This window comes from Poecilia formosa, unplaced genomic scaffold (assembly GCF_000485575.1).
Source record: "Poecilia formosa unplaced genomic scaffold, Poecilia_formosa-5.1.2 Scaffold347, whole genome shotgun sequence".
In the NCBI taxonomy this organism is placed as follows: domain Eukaryota; kingdom Metazoa; phylum Chordata; class Actinopteri; order Cyprinodontiformes; family Poeciliidae; genus Poecilia; species Poecilia formosa.
In genome coordinates this window covers 121,240-142,162 of record NW_006800286.1, presented here as the reverse complement: position 1 = coordinate 142,162, position 20,923 = coordinate 121,240, and the positions used below count along the sequence as shown (strand labels likewise).

General features: G+C 39.7%; 1 protein-coding gene across 2 annotated transcripts in view; it reads left to right on the top strand.

Annotated features, from left to right (window-relative positions):
- The window catches only part of dennd1b (DENN/MADD domain containing 1B), a 138,594-nt gene that overhangs the window by 10,890 nt on the left and 106,781 nt on the right, over positions 1-20,923 (top strand). For both annotated transcript variants that reach the window (XM_007574230.2, XM_007574231.2), the window contains exon 3: positions 16,474-16,517. In XM_007574230.2, the coding sequence (XP_007574292.1) occupies positions 16,474-16,517 (44 nt within the window). The remainder of the gene's footprint in view (positions 1-16,473; positions 16,518-20,923) is intronic.

Sequence of the window (20,923 nt, the reverse complement as noted above, 5' to 3'; positions counted from 1 at the left end):
TTGCTTTTCCTTTTTAAATGAAACACCGCTAATTGCAGGACTAGCGCAAAGTTTTGCGCACACTTTTATGGAAACGCAGCTATTGATTGGAACTAACTGCTCATTGTAAGTATTCTGGTTGCTTCTGGTGGAAAACTGATCTTTATATATAAATTTTAAGGCTTTTTGAAATATTTTTATGATGTTATACTGACTAACTTCAGTAAGAGCTCTTGCTTTAAGTCTTGATTGGAGTCCTCACTCCTTTATTCACTCCGGCTTGCCATAACATAGAAACATTACAATGGATTTCTCATATTTGCAGGTGTCATTTCTCTGAGAACAATCATTCATGTTTTGCTTGCGTATTGGTGTTAAGTTATTCAAACTAACCGTCTGTCTGAAACTACTGGTGTCTTTTTTATGTTGCATCAGTCGCATCTCTTCCTTCTTCCTTTGTGATCACACCGCTGGTTAAAGAGTGACTAATTGCAAACCATCTGTATCACCTTCTGATGGCTTGTAATGACAGAGAAAGAGACGGTTGACGACTAAAGTGTAGAGAGGAAGGAAATCAGTCACTCTCGTGTGACTTTTCTAAACTTTCCAGACGTATAGTATTTTACAATTTAAACACGGTGCCAAGTGTTGGACAGAGAATGAAGACGTGAGGCTAAAAAAAGAGGCAAATACTCTGCTGGTGGTAACATATAAACTCAGAACCAAGACGCTGAGGTTTGTTGGTAGACCCTTCCCGCTCTCCGATGCAGCACTGAAACTCCAGGGGAACTGTATGTTTCGGCTGATTCTGTGTTGTTTGTAGAGGTGTGTGTATGTGTGTATGTGTGTGTGTGACTGCATCTATAAGATTGAGACTCAGAAGCTGGGAGAACTGCAGGAGGCTCATCTGAATTCACTAATGCTGCCAGACTGGAGGGGGGTGTAGATGGTTAGGGAGGGAGGGGGGATCATGGAAAGACTTCTAGGCACTGACACCAGCAGGCTATTTTTAGACTTCCCCTTTTCATGGCGAAAAAGTGGGGAAAAGTAGGAACCCGATCAATAATTTAAAATGAAAAGATTTTGATGAATGCAGAAGAGTTTCATCACATTATCCCACTTGCAGTCTTGCAACAGTCTTCTTGGTGGCTTGTCTTTTTGTTTGTGCGTTTTCTCCCTGTACTGTGCAATTTTATGGGTTGGCAGCTGGATTTATTTTCCTGTGATCACTGTTGAATTTTATTTCTAAAAATCTGTGGTAGTTTTATGCGCTTTTATGATGGTCGTTTTTATGAGGCCACAAAAATGTCCATCAGCACGGCGCTTCAAGAACAAAAAAAACAGTTGTTGTTATTGTTTTTCATTCATATGGGTCCTTTCAAAACGTGACAGATGATTTAGTATATGGCATATGCTTTGCACAGCAGATGGTGCAAGTGTATACTGTTGTACTCCAACAACTGCGTAAAACCTGATTTTCTGAGTCAAAGCACAATAATTGGCAGGTACTTATGTGTGTAATACCAGTGTGGCCTACTTTAGCCCACAAACGAACAGGATTAGCTCAGCCTTTGCTTTAATATAGCTGTGGAGATGATAATCTGCGCTAGTCTGTTAAATTGGATTTCAGGGAAAAAAAAGATGTTGACATTTATGACATGTCATCATAGGATTTGAATGAGTATGGATTTCATTCATTTTTTCCCCTCGTCTCAAATTGAGATTTAATGTTTAATAAAAAAGCACACCAAAAAAAGGAAGCACTAAGTTGGTGATTATTCAGCTGACAGTCGCAGAAAAGTGATCATGTTTCGTTTTGGATTAGTGAACTAAGGCATCATTGCAATACACAATACCCACCCAAGACAAAAGCAGTTTATTGTAAAGCCTGGACTTCAAATTTTAAGTTAGGATTTGTCCAGTGAGGAGGAGGAAGTCAGGAGAAGCTTTATATAGGTACATTATCTTCGATACATAGCAAACTGGCAACATACTTGGAGATTTAAGTGTTCTGTGGTGATTCTGTGCTTATGTAATTAAATTACAGTTTAAAATGCAGAAATTAATTTGTCTCTGTTGAATGAACTTCTCAAATAACAGTTTGAAGTAAACCACATCAGTTGACACAATAGTGTATCTAAGATGCCTGAATACATTAGAACACTGTTCAGAGAGGAAGGATTAAAACAGCTCCCTATTAACAGTCACACTTTTTTATTTTTAACAGAACACAGCTTTTACCCTAAAACATTTTGTGTTCCATTTATAATAAATACTGTACAGCTCAGACAGCGCTTCAGGCAAATTTTATACCTCAATAGTCACAATATTGGTCATTTTAGACATCATAAGTTAAACAAGGAATAATGCATAAAATGTTTTACTCATCAGAACAGTCTCAGTTGTTTTTTGAGAACTGTATCCAGACTTGAACAGAGACACTATCTATTTCCTCAGCTCTCAGCTGTGATGACTTCACGGAAAAAGAGATAAATGGTTCTATTAAAATAATTTTTAGCATCCTCCTAAACATGCTAACTAGGTGATCAGTCAGTGAGGTTGTCTGAGGTAGCAATAACCTTTAGCCTGGTTTGACCTGGTCAAGTTTATTTGTAAAGCTCATTCTAAATTTATTTGAGATTTCAGAGTAATAAAACATATTAGCACAATCTAATAATCCTACTTGTTGGAACCCATCCTAGAATTTTTAAGTTGGTTTCCCATTGGGTAATAATATAACTAGGACTGATCTTGAATGTATGAAATTCAGTGTATTGTTTGGGTTGAATTGAGATAATGTATTTCTGTACATTTAATGTGTTTAGTTTGTAAAGGTCCTTGAGATGACTGTTGTGGTGAATTGGTGCTGTACACACACATTAATCCAGAGGTTCCCAAACTGTGGGGCGCGCCCCCTAGAGGGGGCGCCGTGCCATTGCAGGGGGGGAGCGGGAAGCCGTCTGGATGAAAAAAAAACAAAAACAAAACATGAACACTGTATGCGCTGGGTTTTTACCTTAGAATGGCCAACTCTGTTATTCCTGTGTCAATTTGATACAGTAAAGGCTTCCACACTTCCCATATTTGTGTCCTCTGTCACTTTTATCATCAGTTAAAACTGTTTCATCCGTTGTTAACATGTTGTAACCTGTTTTTCCGAGCCGCCTTTAAACGCAACATGAGCGCTACGACGCTCGCGCTGGGTTTCCACCTGTGAAGGAGACCTGCTGCTGCTGTGCGGAGCTACGTAGGTTTGTGTTAGAATCACGGCAGCAAACCAGCAAAACGCAAAGAACTTTTCAGTTTTTCCCTCCAAACTAACAGACTGAGTTGAGTAAAGCTGTTGGATACAGGTAATGTTAGCTAAAAGATGACTAGCTAATATCAATACAGAACCTTAAGCTTAACAAGTACCTTGTAGGCTACCGATGTTGGTGTCTATTTTCAGCTACGCACATTCATTTTGCCCTCCCGTCACACGCGTCGTTTCAACCAGACAGCCATTTGTAATCCATAGGGGGGCGCAGAAAATGTTTGGAAACCACTGGGGGGCGCAGAAGAAAAAGTTTGGGAATCACTGCATCAATCTAACTGAGTTTGATTTAACTTATTTGCAAGCACATTTTTTTTTACATGTACTAAACCTTTTTAACTATGTTATAAACTTCATCACTCTAATTTTTAGATTACATTTATTTGCATGGTGAGAAAAAAGCATGGCTTTGTTAAAGAATGAGTCCCAGTTACATTCTGGTATCTTTGGGCCGGTGCCAGTTTAATACTATGACAGATGAATGACAAAAGATGAAAATGTGTTTCTCCCGCCTATTAAGAAAATCAGCCTCTTTACTGACATGATATGAGGAGTGGTATCTGGACATGTAGGCTTCCCTTGTCCTTTAAACCTTAATTTTATGGTCAAGGCCAAATCCAAGCACAGCCAAGAGTACAAGCCGACTGTCTGTGCTGTCATTTCAGCTTTCATTCTTGATATTTACATGTCAACAGCGATGCCCTCAGGCTACGTCTCGCCACTCGAGGCTGCTCCTAGTTTGCCTAACATCAAACAATTACTGTAAAGACGAAGGCGTTTACGCGTGTGGTACCCCTACTGGCCCCTAATTTGGGTTCTGGCCTACTTTTTTAGGACGGAAAATAAAATAGGTCAATCTTGATGCCTCTGTAAGTGTCCAGACCTTTTACCGTTGCAGATCTTCTAAATCAGTCTTTGTTTGCATATCTGCATATAATCCCTCTCCTTCCAGTAATCATTAATGTCTCAACTGGACAGCTTTTTTTTGTGTGAAATCTTTTGTTAAGACATGTCTTTTTTGTATTAATTCTTTTAGAGAAATGTAGATAAAGTGTTGACATTTAAGTTCTCCAGTCAGTCTGGCATCACTTAAGTTAAACTGTTGTTCGTGTTCAGCTGTGGGAAATTAAAAGGTTTGATTTGCTTTGCACTGTTCTTTGAACGCCCACAAATGCACCAGTGTTGGAGCTTCAACTTTTCATTGCAAATTTTAGTGTGAACTTCCGTGTACAAAGTTAAGATATGTTCAGTTAACTGATGTTCTTGTATAAGGCAAAAATATCTAGTCATATTCCATAAATTATGGTTCTGATGAGGCTCGTTTATAATATTAAAAAAAGGATAGGAACTTTAATGTGTTTAAGTTAATTACATTGATTTTAACATGTTAAAAATTTTAATTCAATTTATCACATTATTTTGTTTTACATGCAAAGCAATCTTTCTTTCTTTTATATTGTATTCATTCACGGTCAAGAAAGCAAAAAAGTTCTAATCCCGTATCACAGTTTAGTAAAATACATACACGCATGTGACGGTTTCATTATCTGATACATGAACTTCGATGGAGGCTGTTTACCTTCAATGAATCAGTTAACAGGACGGATCATTCCCGCCTACTACAATCTGGAGCAGTGCATTAAAAACATCCACCACATTTAACCTTTTATTTGGAATTGCCATTCCAGTTGTGGTTTTTCTTAATCATCAAGTGTTCTTTTGTAAGTTTGACAAGTGCCTGATCAAGCCACAACCTGAAGCTCTGTGTTGGGAAGTAATTTTTTCTCTCTTTAATCACTTTTGCAATTGGAAACACATCTGCTGTGTTTGTGGTTGATGACTCCAACCGTCTGCAAAAGTGGAAAGAACTGTCCATCGAGTGAAAAACTATAGTCTTCGGCAATAATCAATAATCACAAACAATTTTTATCTAAGATGAACTTTTCTGAGTTAGCTTGGAGCTTTGTCATTGTTTCGTGGTCCTCTGGCTTACAGAGGCAGGGTCCTATCAGCCGTTTTACTTTTACCGCCAGGTGGAAACACTTTAATATACTGCTTCTCATTTCCTTCATCTTTTAAGATATTCCAGATTAGATTTACACAGCTTGGGTATTGTGTGGCCATTTCTAAAGCCATTTTCTCTTTAAGGCAGAAGCTTCATCTTACATTTATAGCTCACTTTCTTGTGTATTTTTATGTGTTCACAATAAATAGTCCGACTCAACGTCTTCATTTTTGTGTCCTTCAGATTGAGCATTTGCATAGTGTTTCCACAAACTCAGAGCAAAGTTTGAGTTTGTGCTGTGCTCGATTGCATAATTTTTCACTGCATGTTGTTTTACTCTGAAAAACTGTTGGCTTTTCAAGATTTCTCCCTGATTTGTCAAACGTTTGATGTGCTTAAATAAATTAATTACTGGTTTAAGTAAAGTTTTAATACCTCACCTGTAAAATGATATACTTCTTTGTATTTAATTTTTTTCCCTTTGGTTTTAGATTTACGTTAAGCTAAGCAAGCTAAATTTTAACAACCCCCCCCCCAAAAAACAGCATGTTTACCTCCCTGTAAGTGTCGTTCGTCAAACGTTGACATGCAGTAGTTTTCTGCCAAATTACATATAAGAGTCGATCATTCTTGTGTGTGCAAAGCTGCATTTTGGTGATGTTTTGCTAGTGTTTTTCTGTCAGTCCATCAGTCCTGCAGCATGCCGAGGCCCCTGTGTACATGTTTGAGTTTAGGCAGTGTTGTACGCTTTTAACAGATCCAGGTATGTTGCCATCCCTGTGGAAGGATTGGCTGACTGACTCACTGACTGCCTGACTGAGAGCTGTCTGTCTGTCAGCCTTTGCATGTGAACTTCAAATCGCAGCTCGGCGGCACCGAGCATGTAGCCGCCAAAGGCAAGGCTTTACAGTGTCATCAGCGCCACGCGGCTGCCTCTGGGTGCTGTGCCATGTGACATTAACTGAGATCGATCCCCTCCACACCTCAAGGAGCTTCTGTGCTGCACACGGCGCTTTCTCTTAAAAACAGTCGTCTAACAAGGACCTCAGCAGCACCTTTTAGCAAATTACCAAGCAAACCCTTGAAATGTTCTGTGATAGACAAACACTAAAGGTACATAATGGTTTAATAGTGTTAATTAAATGGAGTCCAGCTTTTTCAGGTTTGTAAGGACTCATTAACTAACACACAATGTGCTGAAGATTAGAGATTGTTGATCGATTCCAATATTACTATCTGTATCGGTCTCGATTTTTCTCTAGGCCAGTCATGATTTATTATTTATTTTACATTTTCTTAGAATTCCTAATTGCCCTTTGAACCATTTGAAAGAAAGTGTGTTGCAGTCTGTTTTTATGCATTGCTTTTCTTAGTTTCTTTATTATTTATCAGATCTTCAAACAGGCACACCTGATATTTTTGGGAAAACCCCAACTTTAGCAACACATAGCTGATGTGCAAGGAGACCAGTAATCTTTGTAGCTCTGGAGGCGCTACAAAGAACCACAGCTCAGGTGGGTGAATCTCTTGAGACGACAAATGTGGATCATTCTCTCCACAAACATGGCCTTCAAGAGTAATGAGGAAAAAACAAATTCTGAAAGAAAGCCATAAGATGTCTTATTTGCAGTGTCATCTAGCGGACAAAGCAAACATGTGGATGAGACTCCTCTGATCAGATTAGAGTACATACAAAATCTTGTGTGGGTTGGAAAACCTGCACTGCACTAGGTGCACTAGGGCTGAAACAATTAATTGCAATAAATCGATTATTGAAATACTCATCAACTAACTTAGTAATCAGTTAATTACCCAAAGTACACAGGCTCTAAAAATGGTGGTGGCAGCAGTATGCAGTGGGAATTCTTATCTTCAGCAGGGAAAGGAAAGTTGGACTGAGTGGAATGGAAGATATTTGGAGCTAATAGAGAAAAATCATGGAAGATGCCTGCTGGAGACTGAGGCAGGACAGAAAATCCACCCACAGCTTCAGTGGACTAAATAACAAATGAATATTATAGCATATTCATCTGTCAGAATGTCCTAGTCAAAGTCCAGACATAAATACTTTTGAGAATTTATGTCAAGACTTAAAAATGCATGTTCAAAGAAACTCTCCATACAATGTTAGTGAAACGATGTAATTTTACAAAGAAGAGACTGAAATTTAAGTCTCTAGATCAGGGATGTCCAAAGTCGGTCCTTGAGGGCCGGCATCCTGCATGTTTTAGTTCTCTGCCTAGTGGTAGTAACAACCTCCTCAGCAAGTCAGTGTTCTGCTTAGGCCTTCTAACGATCCATCATTTGATCCAGGTGCGTTAAACCAGGGAGAGAACTAAAACCTGCAGGATGCCGGGCCTCGAGGACCCACTTTGGACATCCCTGCTCTAGATGAACAAAGCAGATAGAGAGGTTCTCCACAACATCTAGCAAAATTTCTAAATACACATCACATCACACACACATCACATTTCTAAGATTCTTAATTTGTTAAAAAAAAAAAAAAAAATCATAGATGTATAATTTCCTTCGACTTAGTAGTTATGGACAACTTTGTTGTCTGTATATTGAAGTTCAAGAGGTTTAAATACTTCCAAGGAACTGTGTATTATGCACTTGAAAAAAAAAACATCCCTTTGTATATTAATGTAGCCACAGCAGCCGTCTCCTTCACTTTGCCTTTGACTGAGTTCAAAGAGCTGTTATTTGTCTTTATTTTCATAGATGTTTTGATGGAAGCAGATGGTTGGAACATATGCAGAGACATATGCATTTACATAAAGACATGTTTCAGCTAACTAGCCAGCACCCAGCACTGTGTTTACTCGGCGTCACACGGGCCAAAACGACGCGGTTTGTTCCTCTGTCACGTGTTTGTAAATAAAAATGCAGGTCACGTCAGGTTATGTCTTAACGTTTAAGGCCTGAAACACTACAGAGTGAAGTGAGCGGACTCTACCCGTAGAGACGCCGTTTTAGCTTATGTCCCTGTTTGAAGGAGGACGCCCTCCTCTTAACAAACACTCCGTGTGGTGGCTGTGTTGAAGATGCAGTCATGCGACGCTGGTTGACATAATGTTGGACCAGTATGGAATCTGACTGGGAATATCAACGCTGATACATGGTGATACAGAGAGGCTGTCACAAAGGTTGCATCCATATGCTGTGCCACTCATTCGTGAAGCTGTGAAATTGGGTTGCATCCCAACTAGCCTGGAGACAGTATCGCTTTCACTCCTCTCATTCTGTCTCTCTCACTCTCTCTCTCTCCACCTCTTTTCCACCCCCCTCTCTCTCTCTCTTTCTTTCTCTCAGCTCATCCCACTGAAGCATTTTTCTCACATTGCTGGGGAACACGGAACAACTAACGTGGCATTAATAGGGTCACATCATCTCCATGCAGCTCGGTCTTTCTTCCCCTTCCAACTGAGACTGTTGTTTATCCTTTTCAGATGTATCTGTAGAGATGGCTTGGAAATCCCTCAGGCCAGCATCTCTCACATGTGAAGGCTGCCAGTTGGGTTTTTTTGGCTGGCAGCTCAGACTCTACCTTAGAGGTTGTTGTTTTCTCTTTGTTTATTCAAATTTTTAAGCATTTGGAGGCAAATCTCATCACTCCTGTGAAAATGGAGACCTATTTATAGATCTAATCTAGATCAGCTTTGTGATACATTTGATGGTGCTTATCTAAAAAAAAAAAAGGTTTTATAGTGTTAGACTTAACGAAAACTGAAAATTAAATAAAATAAGTATGGCAAATGGCTTGAATCCAGGTATGTTTTCCAGAGGACTGGGTTTTTCTCTCTCACTTTGCAGCCCTTACTTTAACAACATAGTGTGACCAATCAAGATTAGTAAACTTAAGGAGCATGTCATAGTTTTAAGATGTGTCTGAAAACATCCAAAATCAGCATGAAATGTAATGCCATTTGCAGTACGAGACGTGATGGGCAAATTGAAAAACCAGTTTTAAACGTCCCTGAGTGTGTTTTTCTTTCTGCTGGCCTTTGAAAGATGCCAGTTAATCTGCTTACTCCTTTAATTGTGAGCGGAGGGGCCGGGCCTCCTCCCGGCCAGAATAAGACTGCTGATCCAGAAGTAAAACGATGACCACCGCACTTATTCCTCGCTTTAGGTTGTTCAACCCCCCTTAGTTTTCTTTAGCCGGCCCTCGTCTCCGCCTCCTCCAGCGTTGCTTCCATCAGAGGGAAGAAAGCTTCTTCTTCTGACAATAGACATTTTTTGCCATATGTTGGCTTGACATCTTCATCAGGTTCACAGCAGGTTACCTTAGTTAACTTTCACTCCACTGCCTGATGGGATTTTCTCCTCCCGATTCTCCAGTCGGCCCCGGCTCAAAGTCTAGACGGCCTCCGAGGCAGTGTCCCTTTAGCCCCCTGTCCACAATGGCCGTATTGTGGACGCTTAGTAGTGCTAGCTTCCTCCAGTTATAGCAAACAGGCTAGTGCTAAAACAATGCTTTTGTCCAGGGGCATATGAGGGGGCCTAATCCACTACATACTGTGAAATAAGTCTCTGCCTCAGATGAGAGCGAGCGAGAGAAAGTGAGTGAATGAAATCTTTGCCAAGGAGGTTAGAGTGCAGCAGTTTAACCCCTGGCCACGAAAGAAGGAGGAGAGGAGGCAAAGGGAGAGGGAAGAAAAGAGGAACAAGAAGAGGCAGGCGCTACATCCCTTCATCTCTGCAACACGGATGGAGGAGAGGGGCTGCCGGTGGCTTTCTCAGCCTCTCTTCTCACCAGAAGAGCTGCTGTTCGCCATATGGGATTTGGCCTCCCTTAACAAACAGGCCTCCTTTTCACTCACATTCAGTCGTCGATGGAGAAAAAAGTGCATTTTTATGCCTTTACAACACTGCATGGCCATAAGGGCTCCAAGTCTGTGTTTGATTCACATAGTATAGAGAATTATAAACCAAAAGCTTTCATCTAAATGTGTATTCACACTGGATTTAGAGTTGGCTCTTTTTGTGCTTCACTGAAGTCCCAGTTTTAAAGTGCCTCTGTTACTGCTAAGGTGATCATGTAGAAGTACAGAGCACAAATCTGCCTCTGGTCCGTGGGCGTATTCCACGTTCATCATATGCTTATTCCAGTTGTTTGAAAAGGATATTTTTATCCAGCACTGTGTCAGTCAAAGTTAGTAGGCATGTTTTTTTCCTCTCTCTTTCAGTGACAAAATGACTTCAAGTTGAATAACTCGCTGTGCAGCGCTGGGCAGCGTGAGGTTTCTGACACACTGGTAAAATGTGCCAACTTTTTCCTCCAGCCAGCAGCATTAGGAATGACATCCTCTGCCAGCAGCTTCTTTTTAGCCTACTTGAAAATCCCAAGAAGCACAGATTTATGCCAAGGCGAACATGCCAACGTTTCTCATTTAGAGGCAACAGACAAAGATTTGTGGGGAAAATTAAAGGAAAGGGAGGTAAAGCAGCAAGTTTATTTCGTCTCTAATCTTAGAGTAGATATACAGTAGATGGGTGAGATGGGTTGCAGTTAGAGATGCACCAATAAGGTTTATTTTAACCAACAGCAATTTTTATTTACTTACTTATTGCATTAAGATACATGTGCATGACTGTTTTTTTTTTTTGTAATTGTTTTTTCTAATTGTTTTGTAGCTTTCACATATTATTTCTAATTACAGGCTGACCCTCCGGCTTTCAATGACAGGCGTGTTAAAAGTAGCCAAAACATTGATTTTTGAACCATATCAACCACCCAGGCCCCCTTCGCCCCTCTCCCCTCACCAGTATCTGTGTCATGGCTCATGGCTGCCGGATTGTTGCCCCCACTGTGACTGGGGGAGGTCAGCCATGCTTGAAGCCCTCAGGGATCAATGGACAAGTCACTGTACTGTAAATACTCACTCCTGAGCTTGCTATCCATCTGTAAACACATATCTACTCATGCAGTACACATTTTCACACACGCTGCACGCAGGCACCAGCGGTCACTTCTTGAGCTTTTTCGTCACATTCGCCCGCCTCCATTTTCCTGGGTGTGATTGCAGGAATCTAACCCTCAATAGGTGATTTCAATTCAATTCTCACCCATTGGATTTGTTTACGCCGCACCGGGGTGATATATGCTATAGGTTGTTTTCATTCTGTCACTCTTGCTGCCACTAGTGTCACATAAAATTGACTGTTTTTATGCTGCATCCAACAGCTCTTTATAGATTTTGTCAGCTGTAGAAAATCCAATAAAAACTTATTCAGCCTTTTTTTGTTTTTGGCATTGATGGAGGTGACAGAGTATTTTTCTGAATAAATGTATAATGCAAGTAGGGTAGGGTTATGGTAAGTGTGAATGATGGATGTGTGCACAAGCAGCTGCAAAGAGGCATAACAATGTGTGAAAAAGAACAAGATCCTTGTTAGAAAAGTATCAGTTCAATTCTGATGCGCATATGTTGTTCAAGGAAAGATTTTTGTATAATGCAGATATTTTGTAGAATTTCATATTTCCATTAACAGTACAGATTTATTTTTGACTACACAAGCCTGCACTTGTTCTCCAAAACTTCTGCTTTTCCAGTTTCTTAAGTAAATCTACCTTACCCAAGCTCTGTGTAAAAGTTTTAACAGACTAAATGAGGCATTTTCAGAGTTTGTGAGGCGGTGGAATGTAAGTTTCTGGAAACACAAAAATGGCGGGAACTCATAAAAAAGAATAAATGAAGCATTTTCAGCCTCGACTTGGATCTTTGGCAAGTTGAAACATCCACGGATGATTCAGGCTGCAAAAGAGAGCAAGATTTTCAGCTGTTAACAGGAAGACTAGCCATATTTTGGCAAAGTTGCCCTTTTATTCTTTTTGATCTCTCTATTGTGAAAAATCCTATGTTTGGAAATGATGGTTTTCCCTTTGGAAAACTCTAGAATGCTTGCTGTTTTAGTAAAGCTAGCCACAAAATGTGCTAATCACTAAAATAAGAAGCTAAAGACAACTCCAACATTTTCTCTTTGTTTTGAAATAATAGTAAAATGCTTCCTCACATGGTGGGGTGCCATCTTTTCCTCAAACATAAATTGCTAATGACTGTTCTTGGCAGTAATTTTTGGACCATCAGGTCAAAGCTAATGCAAAAAAAAAAAACAACAAACAGAAATCTCTCAGAAAACTTGGATTTCAATTAAATGTTACCTTTTGAACAGAAGAAACAGCTGACGTGGACATTTCAAAATTGTGATAGCTAAATATTGAAGATCTGTCATGGTGACATTTGTGTCCCTCGGCAGAGCAGCAGAGATCTCTTCACCTCTGTAACCTTCAACTTTCAGCTTTAACCCCTTCAGCGTCCTTTCTCCACCCACCATTCGCCCAACACCTTCAAAAGGAGGGGTGCATGAAGTGCAAAAAATAGAGAAGGAGGCAGTGGGGTGCAAACCTGAATATGGCAGACATCTGGTGGTAGCAGGAGGGGAAAGAGTTGTGTTGTAAAATGTCTTAGGTAAGCATGGCGGAGTGATGCTTACCATTTCAGGAGATGAAGACCTGAAATGAAGCAGAAATAGTTGTTAACTGAGAAAAATCATGGAGGGAGAAGATGGTGACAAACGACGGGGAATCCAGAAGAAAAATGATTAGCAGTTGAAATAGGAGAAATAGGCTCCTGAAGGAACCTGGAATGAATGGGATGAAAAGGTGACATGTATTTACATGTTCATGTTCAAGCTTTTTGTTAGACCTGTAAGACCTGATATACATGCAGCGGGGGAAAAAAAAGTCTGTTCCTGTGTAAAGGGCAGATATTATGAAAAAAAAATCTATTTTGGCTTAATATTACTGCTTAGTGCAAGCAAAATAATTCCTTCCTGTACTTTCCTTCCTATGTAAAGCAAAAAACACATCAGAACATAAAGCCAAGATATTATCGAGTTGTTAAGTTATCAAGAAGTTATGTCAAGACATTTCAAAGGTGGAGTATTAATATTCTATCTAAAATTTATCAGAAAGAAAATTGTTGAAAGGACAAAGTTTAGAAACTTTGCTGATGTAATCGTGGTGTAGGCAGTGCATGCGTCAGACGCTTCATTGATTTGGTAGGAAACCATATAAACTTCCCTAAAGGTCCTCAGCAGTCAGCTTTGCACGTTTCTAATACTGTTTTTATTGCGCCAGCTTCATAATCAATTTCAAATGTGTTTTTCGATTGCATGATTTAAATGTGAAGTTCTGGGTTAAACTCTACATGACAAAGTGGGTTGCCTCTCTGGGTCAGTTAGTTTGTCCGCCTGTCTGTTTTTTTCCTCCATCTGTCCATCTGGAACCATGATTGTTAAAAAACGTGAGTTGGTTAAGAGAGAGACGGTATTTTAGAGCCATGTTTGCTCAGTTTTGTTGTACCTTTTTTCACAACTTCATTTTGTGTTCAGTCACGTTCTCCACATTGGTGTCCACCATTTAAGCTGTGAACATGGTTAAAAGCATTCAGAAACAGTATTATAGTGGTTCTTGTTAGTGGGACCCCCACGCAGTGCTAAAAGCAGCCGCTCTGCAACAAACCTCCATGTTCCCATGTCTTCTCAGGCTCTCTCTCGTCTCCAGACTTCCTGTCCCTCCTCATGTCTGTCATCCATCCCCAGCAAGCGTCTCCATTCTCTCACCCACTAAATCACCATAAAATAGCCCTGACTGCGCCAGATCACAGGGTAGAAAGAAAGGGGGTAGTCATAGTTGGATTGCTGAGCTTTGAGGTCTGGTGTTTTTTTTTTTTTTTTTTTTTTTTTTTTACTGGGCCGCTCTTTTCAGGATGAGACCCATGAAATCATCCAATAGGATTACGTAAGGCACCACGGGTTCTGCTGCCGCTCCGTCGTGTACGCTGCCATTGTGTTTCTGATTCTCACAGACATCCTGGGTTGTTAGCCATGAAGCCTCTCCTAACACTGTGCGATTACATGTTGACTTTTCATTTGATTTCTTCTATTGGTTTTTATTCACAGTTGTTTAAGACTTCTGCTTCTTTTTAATTTCTTCTCATTCAGTTTTCTTTGAGCAGAGAAGTAGATGTGTTTATTTTTTACTCTGTAGTCCATCTGCGACAGTGAACTTGGCACACAAAAGCTGGTCTGCTTAAACCGTTGCTGTTCCTGCCAGGGTCACTGGATGAACTCAGAGCTGTGGAAGCCATGTTTACCAGATAACCCCCGTGTTCAGACTATAGCTGGGCGCCCGCCTGCTCTCCAACACATGGCACAAACTGGTTCTATGGTGTGAAAACTCAAAAACAAGTTAATATGAATGTGAAACTGCAAATTATTTCATGTTCCTTTCTCAAATTTTTAACTTTGTCTTACTGAAACTGATTTAAGTCTATTGTCATTTTTCTTTACTGACTATAATATAGTATGACATAAGAACTTGAGCATTAAAATATATATTTTAAACAATATTTTAATGCTGCAGTTAAGTCAGTAATTTATAAATATTAGGAGCAAACCTAATATTTACACACCATGCACACCTGTTGTAAAACAGGATTTCCTGTTATTTTATAGTAAAAGCAAATTATTAGAGTTGACTTTCTCATATGGCTTTAGTATCTTATTTTGTTAATTATTTAGTGCAGCTGGTTGTGCCATAATGTTTTGTTGGTTTATATATTCTGCTGAACGTAGACCCTAGCAATAACTGAGGTTGACATTTCTAAATCCACGACTGATAAAGCTTAAAGTGGAATTAGAGAGCAGTGTAGCTTGGCTTTATTTTAATCAGCCTTTCTGTTATCCGCTAAAAGTTCTGCCCTCTCTAATTGTGTGGCAGCAGGAATTAAGAAAATACTGTTTCCTAAGGTCTGATTTTTGAGCTTTGGACTGGCTAGTTTTGGTGACCTTTCAGTTTCTCATTCCTTTTTTCTTTTTCCCCCTCTTTGCCACCGTCTAAATTAAGAAAATTCTGTAAATTTAGTTACTTTGACTAGTCTCAAAGTAACTAAATTTACAGAAATTGGCAACACTTTATTTGAAGGGGGGGTGAATAAGACTGTCGTGACACTGTCATAAACATGACATAACACCTGTCATGAACATGAATAAGCCTTCATGAATATTTATGACTGTTGTCATAAAGCGTCATTCGGTAAATTATGACACTTTTAATACAAAGTTGACATTATTCAAAATGTCTTTGTTATGACAACTTGACATTAACCAATAAATCATTACTGTTTAAACTTTACCTTTAATAACATAAAGTTACCTAATTTTTACAGTGCAATCAGTAATACTTTTATAACAAATTTATAACAGTTATGATTTCTTGGTTAATGTCAAGTTGTCACAACAAAGACATTTTGAATAATGTCAACTTTGTATTAAAAGTGTCATAATTTACCGAATGACGCTTTATGACAACAGTCATAAATATTCATGAAGGCTTATTCATGTTCATGACAGGAGTTATGTCATGACAGTCTTATTCAACCCCCTTCAAATAAAGTGTTACCCAGAAATTTAGTTATTTTGAACAAATACTGTTTTATTTGTTCAAAACAGTTATAGATTCCCACTGAGTCTCACCCACTCACTCAGATGATATCTGCAAATATCCAGAAATGTCTTTATTCACCTGATCAGCTCCCACTATTCACTCAAAACATTTGGATAATAGTGTTTACCAAAACCAGCTAAGCCAACAAAACAGTATTTGTTGTAAGTAGGTAATTTACTTGATCTGCAAATCCAATGATAATCCAGTTTAATCTCTCATTTATGTTATTCTGTTGTTTACTGAAAATAGAAATCAGAACCCTTTTATAGTAATCGACCTTTTGGTTTAAGATTTACATCCCAGCAAACAGCAAAGCTTGCATCAATGTAGGAATAATTAAGCAAATAAACCAGAGTGTGTTATTTTGACTTTGTTAAACGTGCATGATTCGGTGTATAATATCAGCTATCATATCTACACTGAGGATATAGATTTGCATATTTACAACACAGTCAGCCTAGATACTCTCTTGTCTTTCAGTGTGCGCTGCTCCATGTGAGTGTGTGTGCATGTCAGCGTACGAGTGTGTGTGCGTGCACAGGCTCGCAGCAGCCACCCTTGCCCCCACCCCTCTCATTAATATGTATGTGATCTGAGGCAGCAAGCGAAGACGGTGTGTTTCTCACCCGCTGATTAATGCTGTCTGTCAATTACCTCTAGATCCAACCGTGCTGTGGAGCTTCCCCCAGGACCACACAGACCAGGTTGGAACACACTCTGCTTTTTCTTTTTCCACTCTCTCCAAATCTCTCACTCGTTCAGTGTTACAGACAACCTCTACCGCCAACACCACCGCCACCACCTCCTCCTCCTCCTCTCCCTCCTCCTCCGCCGTCTCTCTTCCTTTTTCCTCACGCCCGAACTCACCCTGCCTTCCTGTGGTAACCTCCCCCAGCACCTATCACCACCACCGCTCTCCTTCAGGTGCTTCCTCTCCTCCTCCTCCTCCTCCTCCTCATCCCCACCATCCTTCTCTGCCTGACTGTACGTCTGTGGTTGGTAATGAAAAGCAGTGAGCAGGTCTTCAATAAATGGTGAATCTGTAATTATCATGCATCCGTGACAGGAATGCACTCCTCTATTTTCTCCCCCTTTTTTTTCTTTCCCTCTCCATCTCTCTTTTTTTGCCTTTCTCTTCATTCCTCCTTTTGTCTCGTATTTACTGTATTTAGTTTCAATCTGAAATACATTGTTGTCTTCATAAAACAGTTTAAGGTAAGTATTTTCTACTTTGTGCTGCAAATGAAATATTAAAAATGTACGTAAATTATCTTATCTTCTGAATTTGTTGATTATTTTTGTGAGCCAGACATAGATCAGAGATTTTCTTCATCCATTTTAGCCGATTCTGATTTTTCTTTTTATAGCCAACCTTAATTTTTTTTTTTAATTAAGGTCTCAAAATATATTAAACTCGATGGAAACAGTAAGTTGGCCTTTAACTTGTTACTACGGTTAAAATGTAACCGTACCATAAGACTTCATTTTTTCCCCCACAAGATCATTTGAAAATAGTGAGTGTGACAAAGTTAATATTTGAGAAGAAAAGTTTTAATTTGCTGTTCTGTTAGATTGTTAAGCCATTCATTCAATTATTGAACCTTAGAGCTGCTTTTTAGTCGTCTTTTAGTGATGATTGCTTGTTTTTTTTTCTTTCTTTGACATGAAACTAAAACTAAAAATGCTTTAGATGGTAACAACTTCCTCACCAGAGTTTTGTTACCTGCCTGTGAGGGTACGGGGGGACAAGTTTCTAGCTTACAAGAAGGCGTTATATGATCAGGCTCAAAATCTTAATAAATATTTAAAACTGTTAAGTTTGAGTGACATTTTATGCTTCTGATTCTTTGTTGTCCAAAGATTCACTGAACTGATGTGATGTATCACAGTAAGCTCTTGAGCCCTCCGACCTGCTACATTACAGCTCATAAAAAGATACAAATAAATCAAGTTTAATTTACACATACCATATATCTGTTACAATCATGATCATTAATTCAGTTATGTGCAAATCAGTGAAGAAAGAATGATGCAGAATCCTGGGATTTTCTTTCACCGCTGTTTTGTTTCAGTATTTACCTCTGTTGCCTCCTGTCACTTCATTTAGCTGCACTTACCATTGTTGAACATCATCATATTATAAACAACTAAATGGGACCCAGGAACTAAATTATCCTTCATGCCAGTCACATATTTTAGCAGCTGTCTCGAGGGGACGCTAAGCGCTCTTGATTTGATTGGATTTTATTTGAAAGGCCTGCTCTTTCCCCCCAAGAAAAATATTCCGCCTCAGCAGGGTGTCTGTTTTATTTTCCCTGTCTGAATTCACCTCCAGAGCAAAACACTTTAGATCCAAGTTGATCAGAATGATCTCACATGCTTTAATGCAGGAGTATATTAGTATAACTGTGTAAGCAGCACATGAGGTTGAATCAGTCTCCTGCGCTTCATCAGCCTGTGACGAGTCATGATCTGTTGTTTGTGGGAGAATTTCAGTGTTTGCACTGGTCATGAAATGATGTAGCATATTACGTTCATATAAATGTAATGTCCTATTCTAATACTATAATTACAATTTAACTGAAACATAAACAAAACTGTTAGTGGGGGAATTATAAGAAAGCTGCAGTGTGTGCATATCCTTGACCCAATGCTTTGTTAAACCATGTGTTTCAGTGTTTAGTCTTCAGCATGAAGTCTTTCACCATAATAAATCTTAAACTGTCAATATTTTGTCACTTTTACTCTATAAAGCTTTGGACTGTGAAGACATTTCCAGTTCACACCCCCTGAATCAGATTTAATTCTGGATTCTGGCTGAGGCAATTCCCAAACATCACTTTTCCTTTTTTTGTTTATTTGGATGTAAGCATTAAAAGTTTATTACACCTGTACAAATACAAGCAGAAGAAAAGTAACTACAGAACATGAGGTTGCTACAACCTCTTACCCAGATAGAAAGGTTGAGTAAGAAAATGTCATGAAAATCCAAATAGTAAGCAAAGCTACATTTCAGGTCTGTCAGATTCAAGGTAATCAGTTGGTATGTATGACGTCAAGAAGACTGAAGGCTTCATTTTTAAGTGCAAATAGAGGTGTTCTTACTACTGTGTCTAATATTGTTTCAACACAAAATTCAACATTCATTTAAACAGTCACTGAATTTAGTAGCAGTTTTCAAAAACATTGTCATTCCGCTGACTCTAAGTAGATCAAGCTGATATTGGTGGCTAATTGGTCAGGCTAACTTGGTAGGCAGTATCTTACCATGCTAGCCTTGTAAGGTAGTTTGTAGTTTCAAAACAGCATAAAATTAGAGAGATGGGCAGCACTAATGTTTCCACATCATGACTTCCAAACTGCTGAATTTCTCTTTCTTGTAAATGGGGAAAGGAGTGTAAGGAGCCCCCTTTCAGCCAGCTGACTGGCAGTCTGGAGGTAAAGGTTTGGGTAGAGGCAGTGCAGTTTTTCCCCTATCCACTACACTGCTGTGTGAAAAAGGACTTTGAACTGTTTGAGTGTTGTATCTTGATACCAGTGAGCATCACATGCTTAATCTCTATGGGTTTCGTCTAAATGCAGCAAATGGCAAAAGAAAACCAAACCATGCAGGTTTTTATTCAGCTAAAAGTGACCGGAGAACAGAAATCAAAGTATTTGACAGATGACTGTAGAAATAAACGTGCAAGGTAACGTAAACAGGTTCAAAAAAACACCCGCTGTAGTTTACACAGCAGTCTGGCACTTAGGTTTAAACAGCTCTACTGCTTCTCTGATCCACTTTGAGGAATAAACAGACTTGTAGAAAGATGCTTCAGGCAATTTATATCTGCCCCACAAGAACCAATGCATGCTATCAGAATAAGACATAAAGAAAAGAAAACGGTTTGAGATTTATACATATCTGAATCTAAGAAAGATGTGCTTGCGTTTACGTGAGCCTCATCCGTCTTGTATCTCCAGCATCCCCTCTTCTCTTTCAGTCAGTTGTTTGTGTGCATAAGATGGTCCTTAAGTTGGCTAGTTAGTGTGCTGTGTACAAAGGGATTGGTCTCTTTCCCTCATATACATAAAGGCGGTATTCACAGGCCTCATTACCAGGATTAGGGCTCTTTTCCTCCTTTGTGGAGCTGAAGGCTGGAGTCCTCTAGCCACAGTCTCTGTCTTCTGTGGCCTGAGCTGGCCAGCATATGGCAGCAGCAGCCAACAGTCTCTGCAGAGGGACTCGGAGCTCAGAGCAAGGCCTCCTTTTGTTTAGGCCGTTATTGTTGCGGAGCGTAATGACATTTGTAGGCCGTAGGATCGAGGTGGAGGGGTTAGTCTTCCCCAGGGGAGGGAGACGGAAAGAGGGAGGAAGACAGAGCGGGATGGAGGGAGGGAAGGCGTGTAGACAGACAGGATTGTGGATTATGGAAATATGAATTGATTTTTTTTTTTCTGTTCAGTGGTAGAATAGAAAGCTCAAAGGAGAACAGACTGCAGGCTGGCTGACACGCTGGGGTGGTGCTAGGGAAATCTGAAGTGAGAGGGGCTTGCTGCCTCTTTCTCTGTTTCTCTTCCTGTTTTTCCTCGTCTTTCCCCTCCTCCTTCCTCTTTTCCTCCTTTAGCCCCTGAGACTCTCGATGCCCTGGTCATCTACAGATGCCACTTGGATAGAGTGGGAAAGATGTAAGAGAGAGGGAGGGGAAAGGAGAGGTGGCTAAAGCATATATTTGAATCATAAGAGGGTTTTTTTTCTCGTCTTTTTTTTAATGTTTTTGCAAATGAAGCAGACAGATGGAAATCTGTCCGTTTTCTCTTAGATCTCGTCCCAAAGTTGTCGAGGGGAAATCAGCAGACAGAACAGACACAGGATACAACCAGCTACATCTAGCTAACCCCTGCGTGGCGTATGCAGCGCTGGTGACCGACTTCTCCTGTGAAGAACAGATGACGATACGATAAACACTCTGCAAGCTTCACAAACAGAGGATCATTTGAAGACTAAGGCTGTTAGTATCTCCTCAGTAAGATGCTCACACAAACATGCACTAATGCAAATAGCTGTATGTTTGTGCTTAAAAAGAAAACGGCGTGATTGGCTTCAGGGGTGTTATTTCCCCCTAGTCTG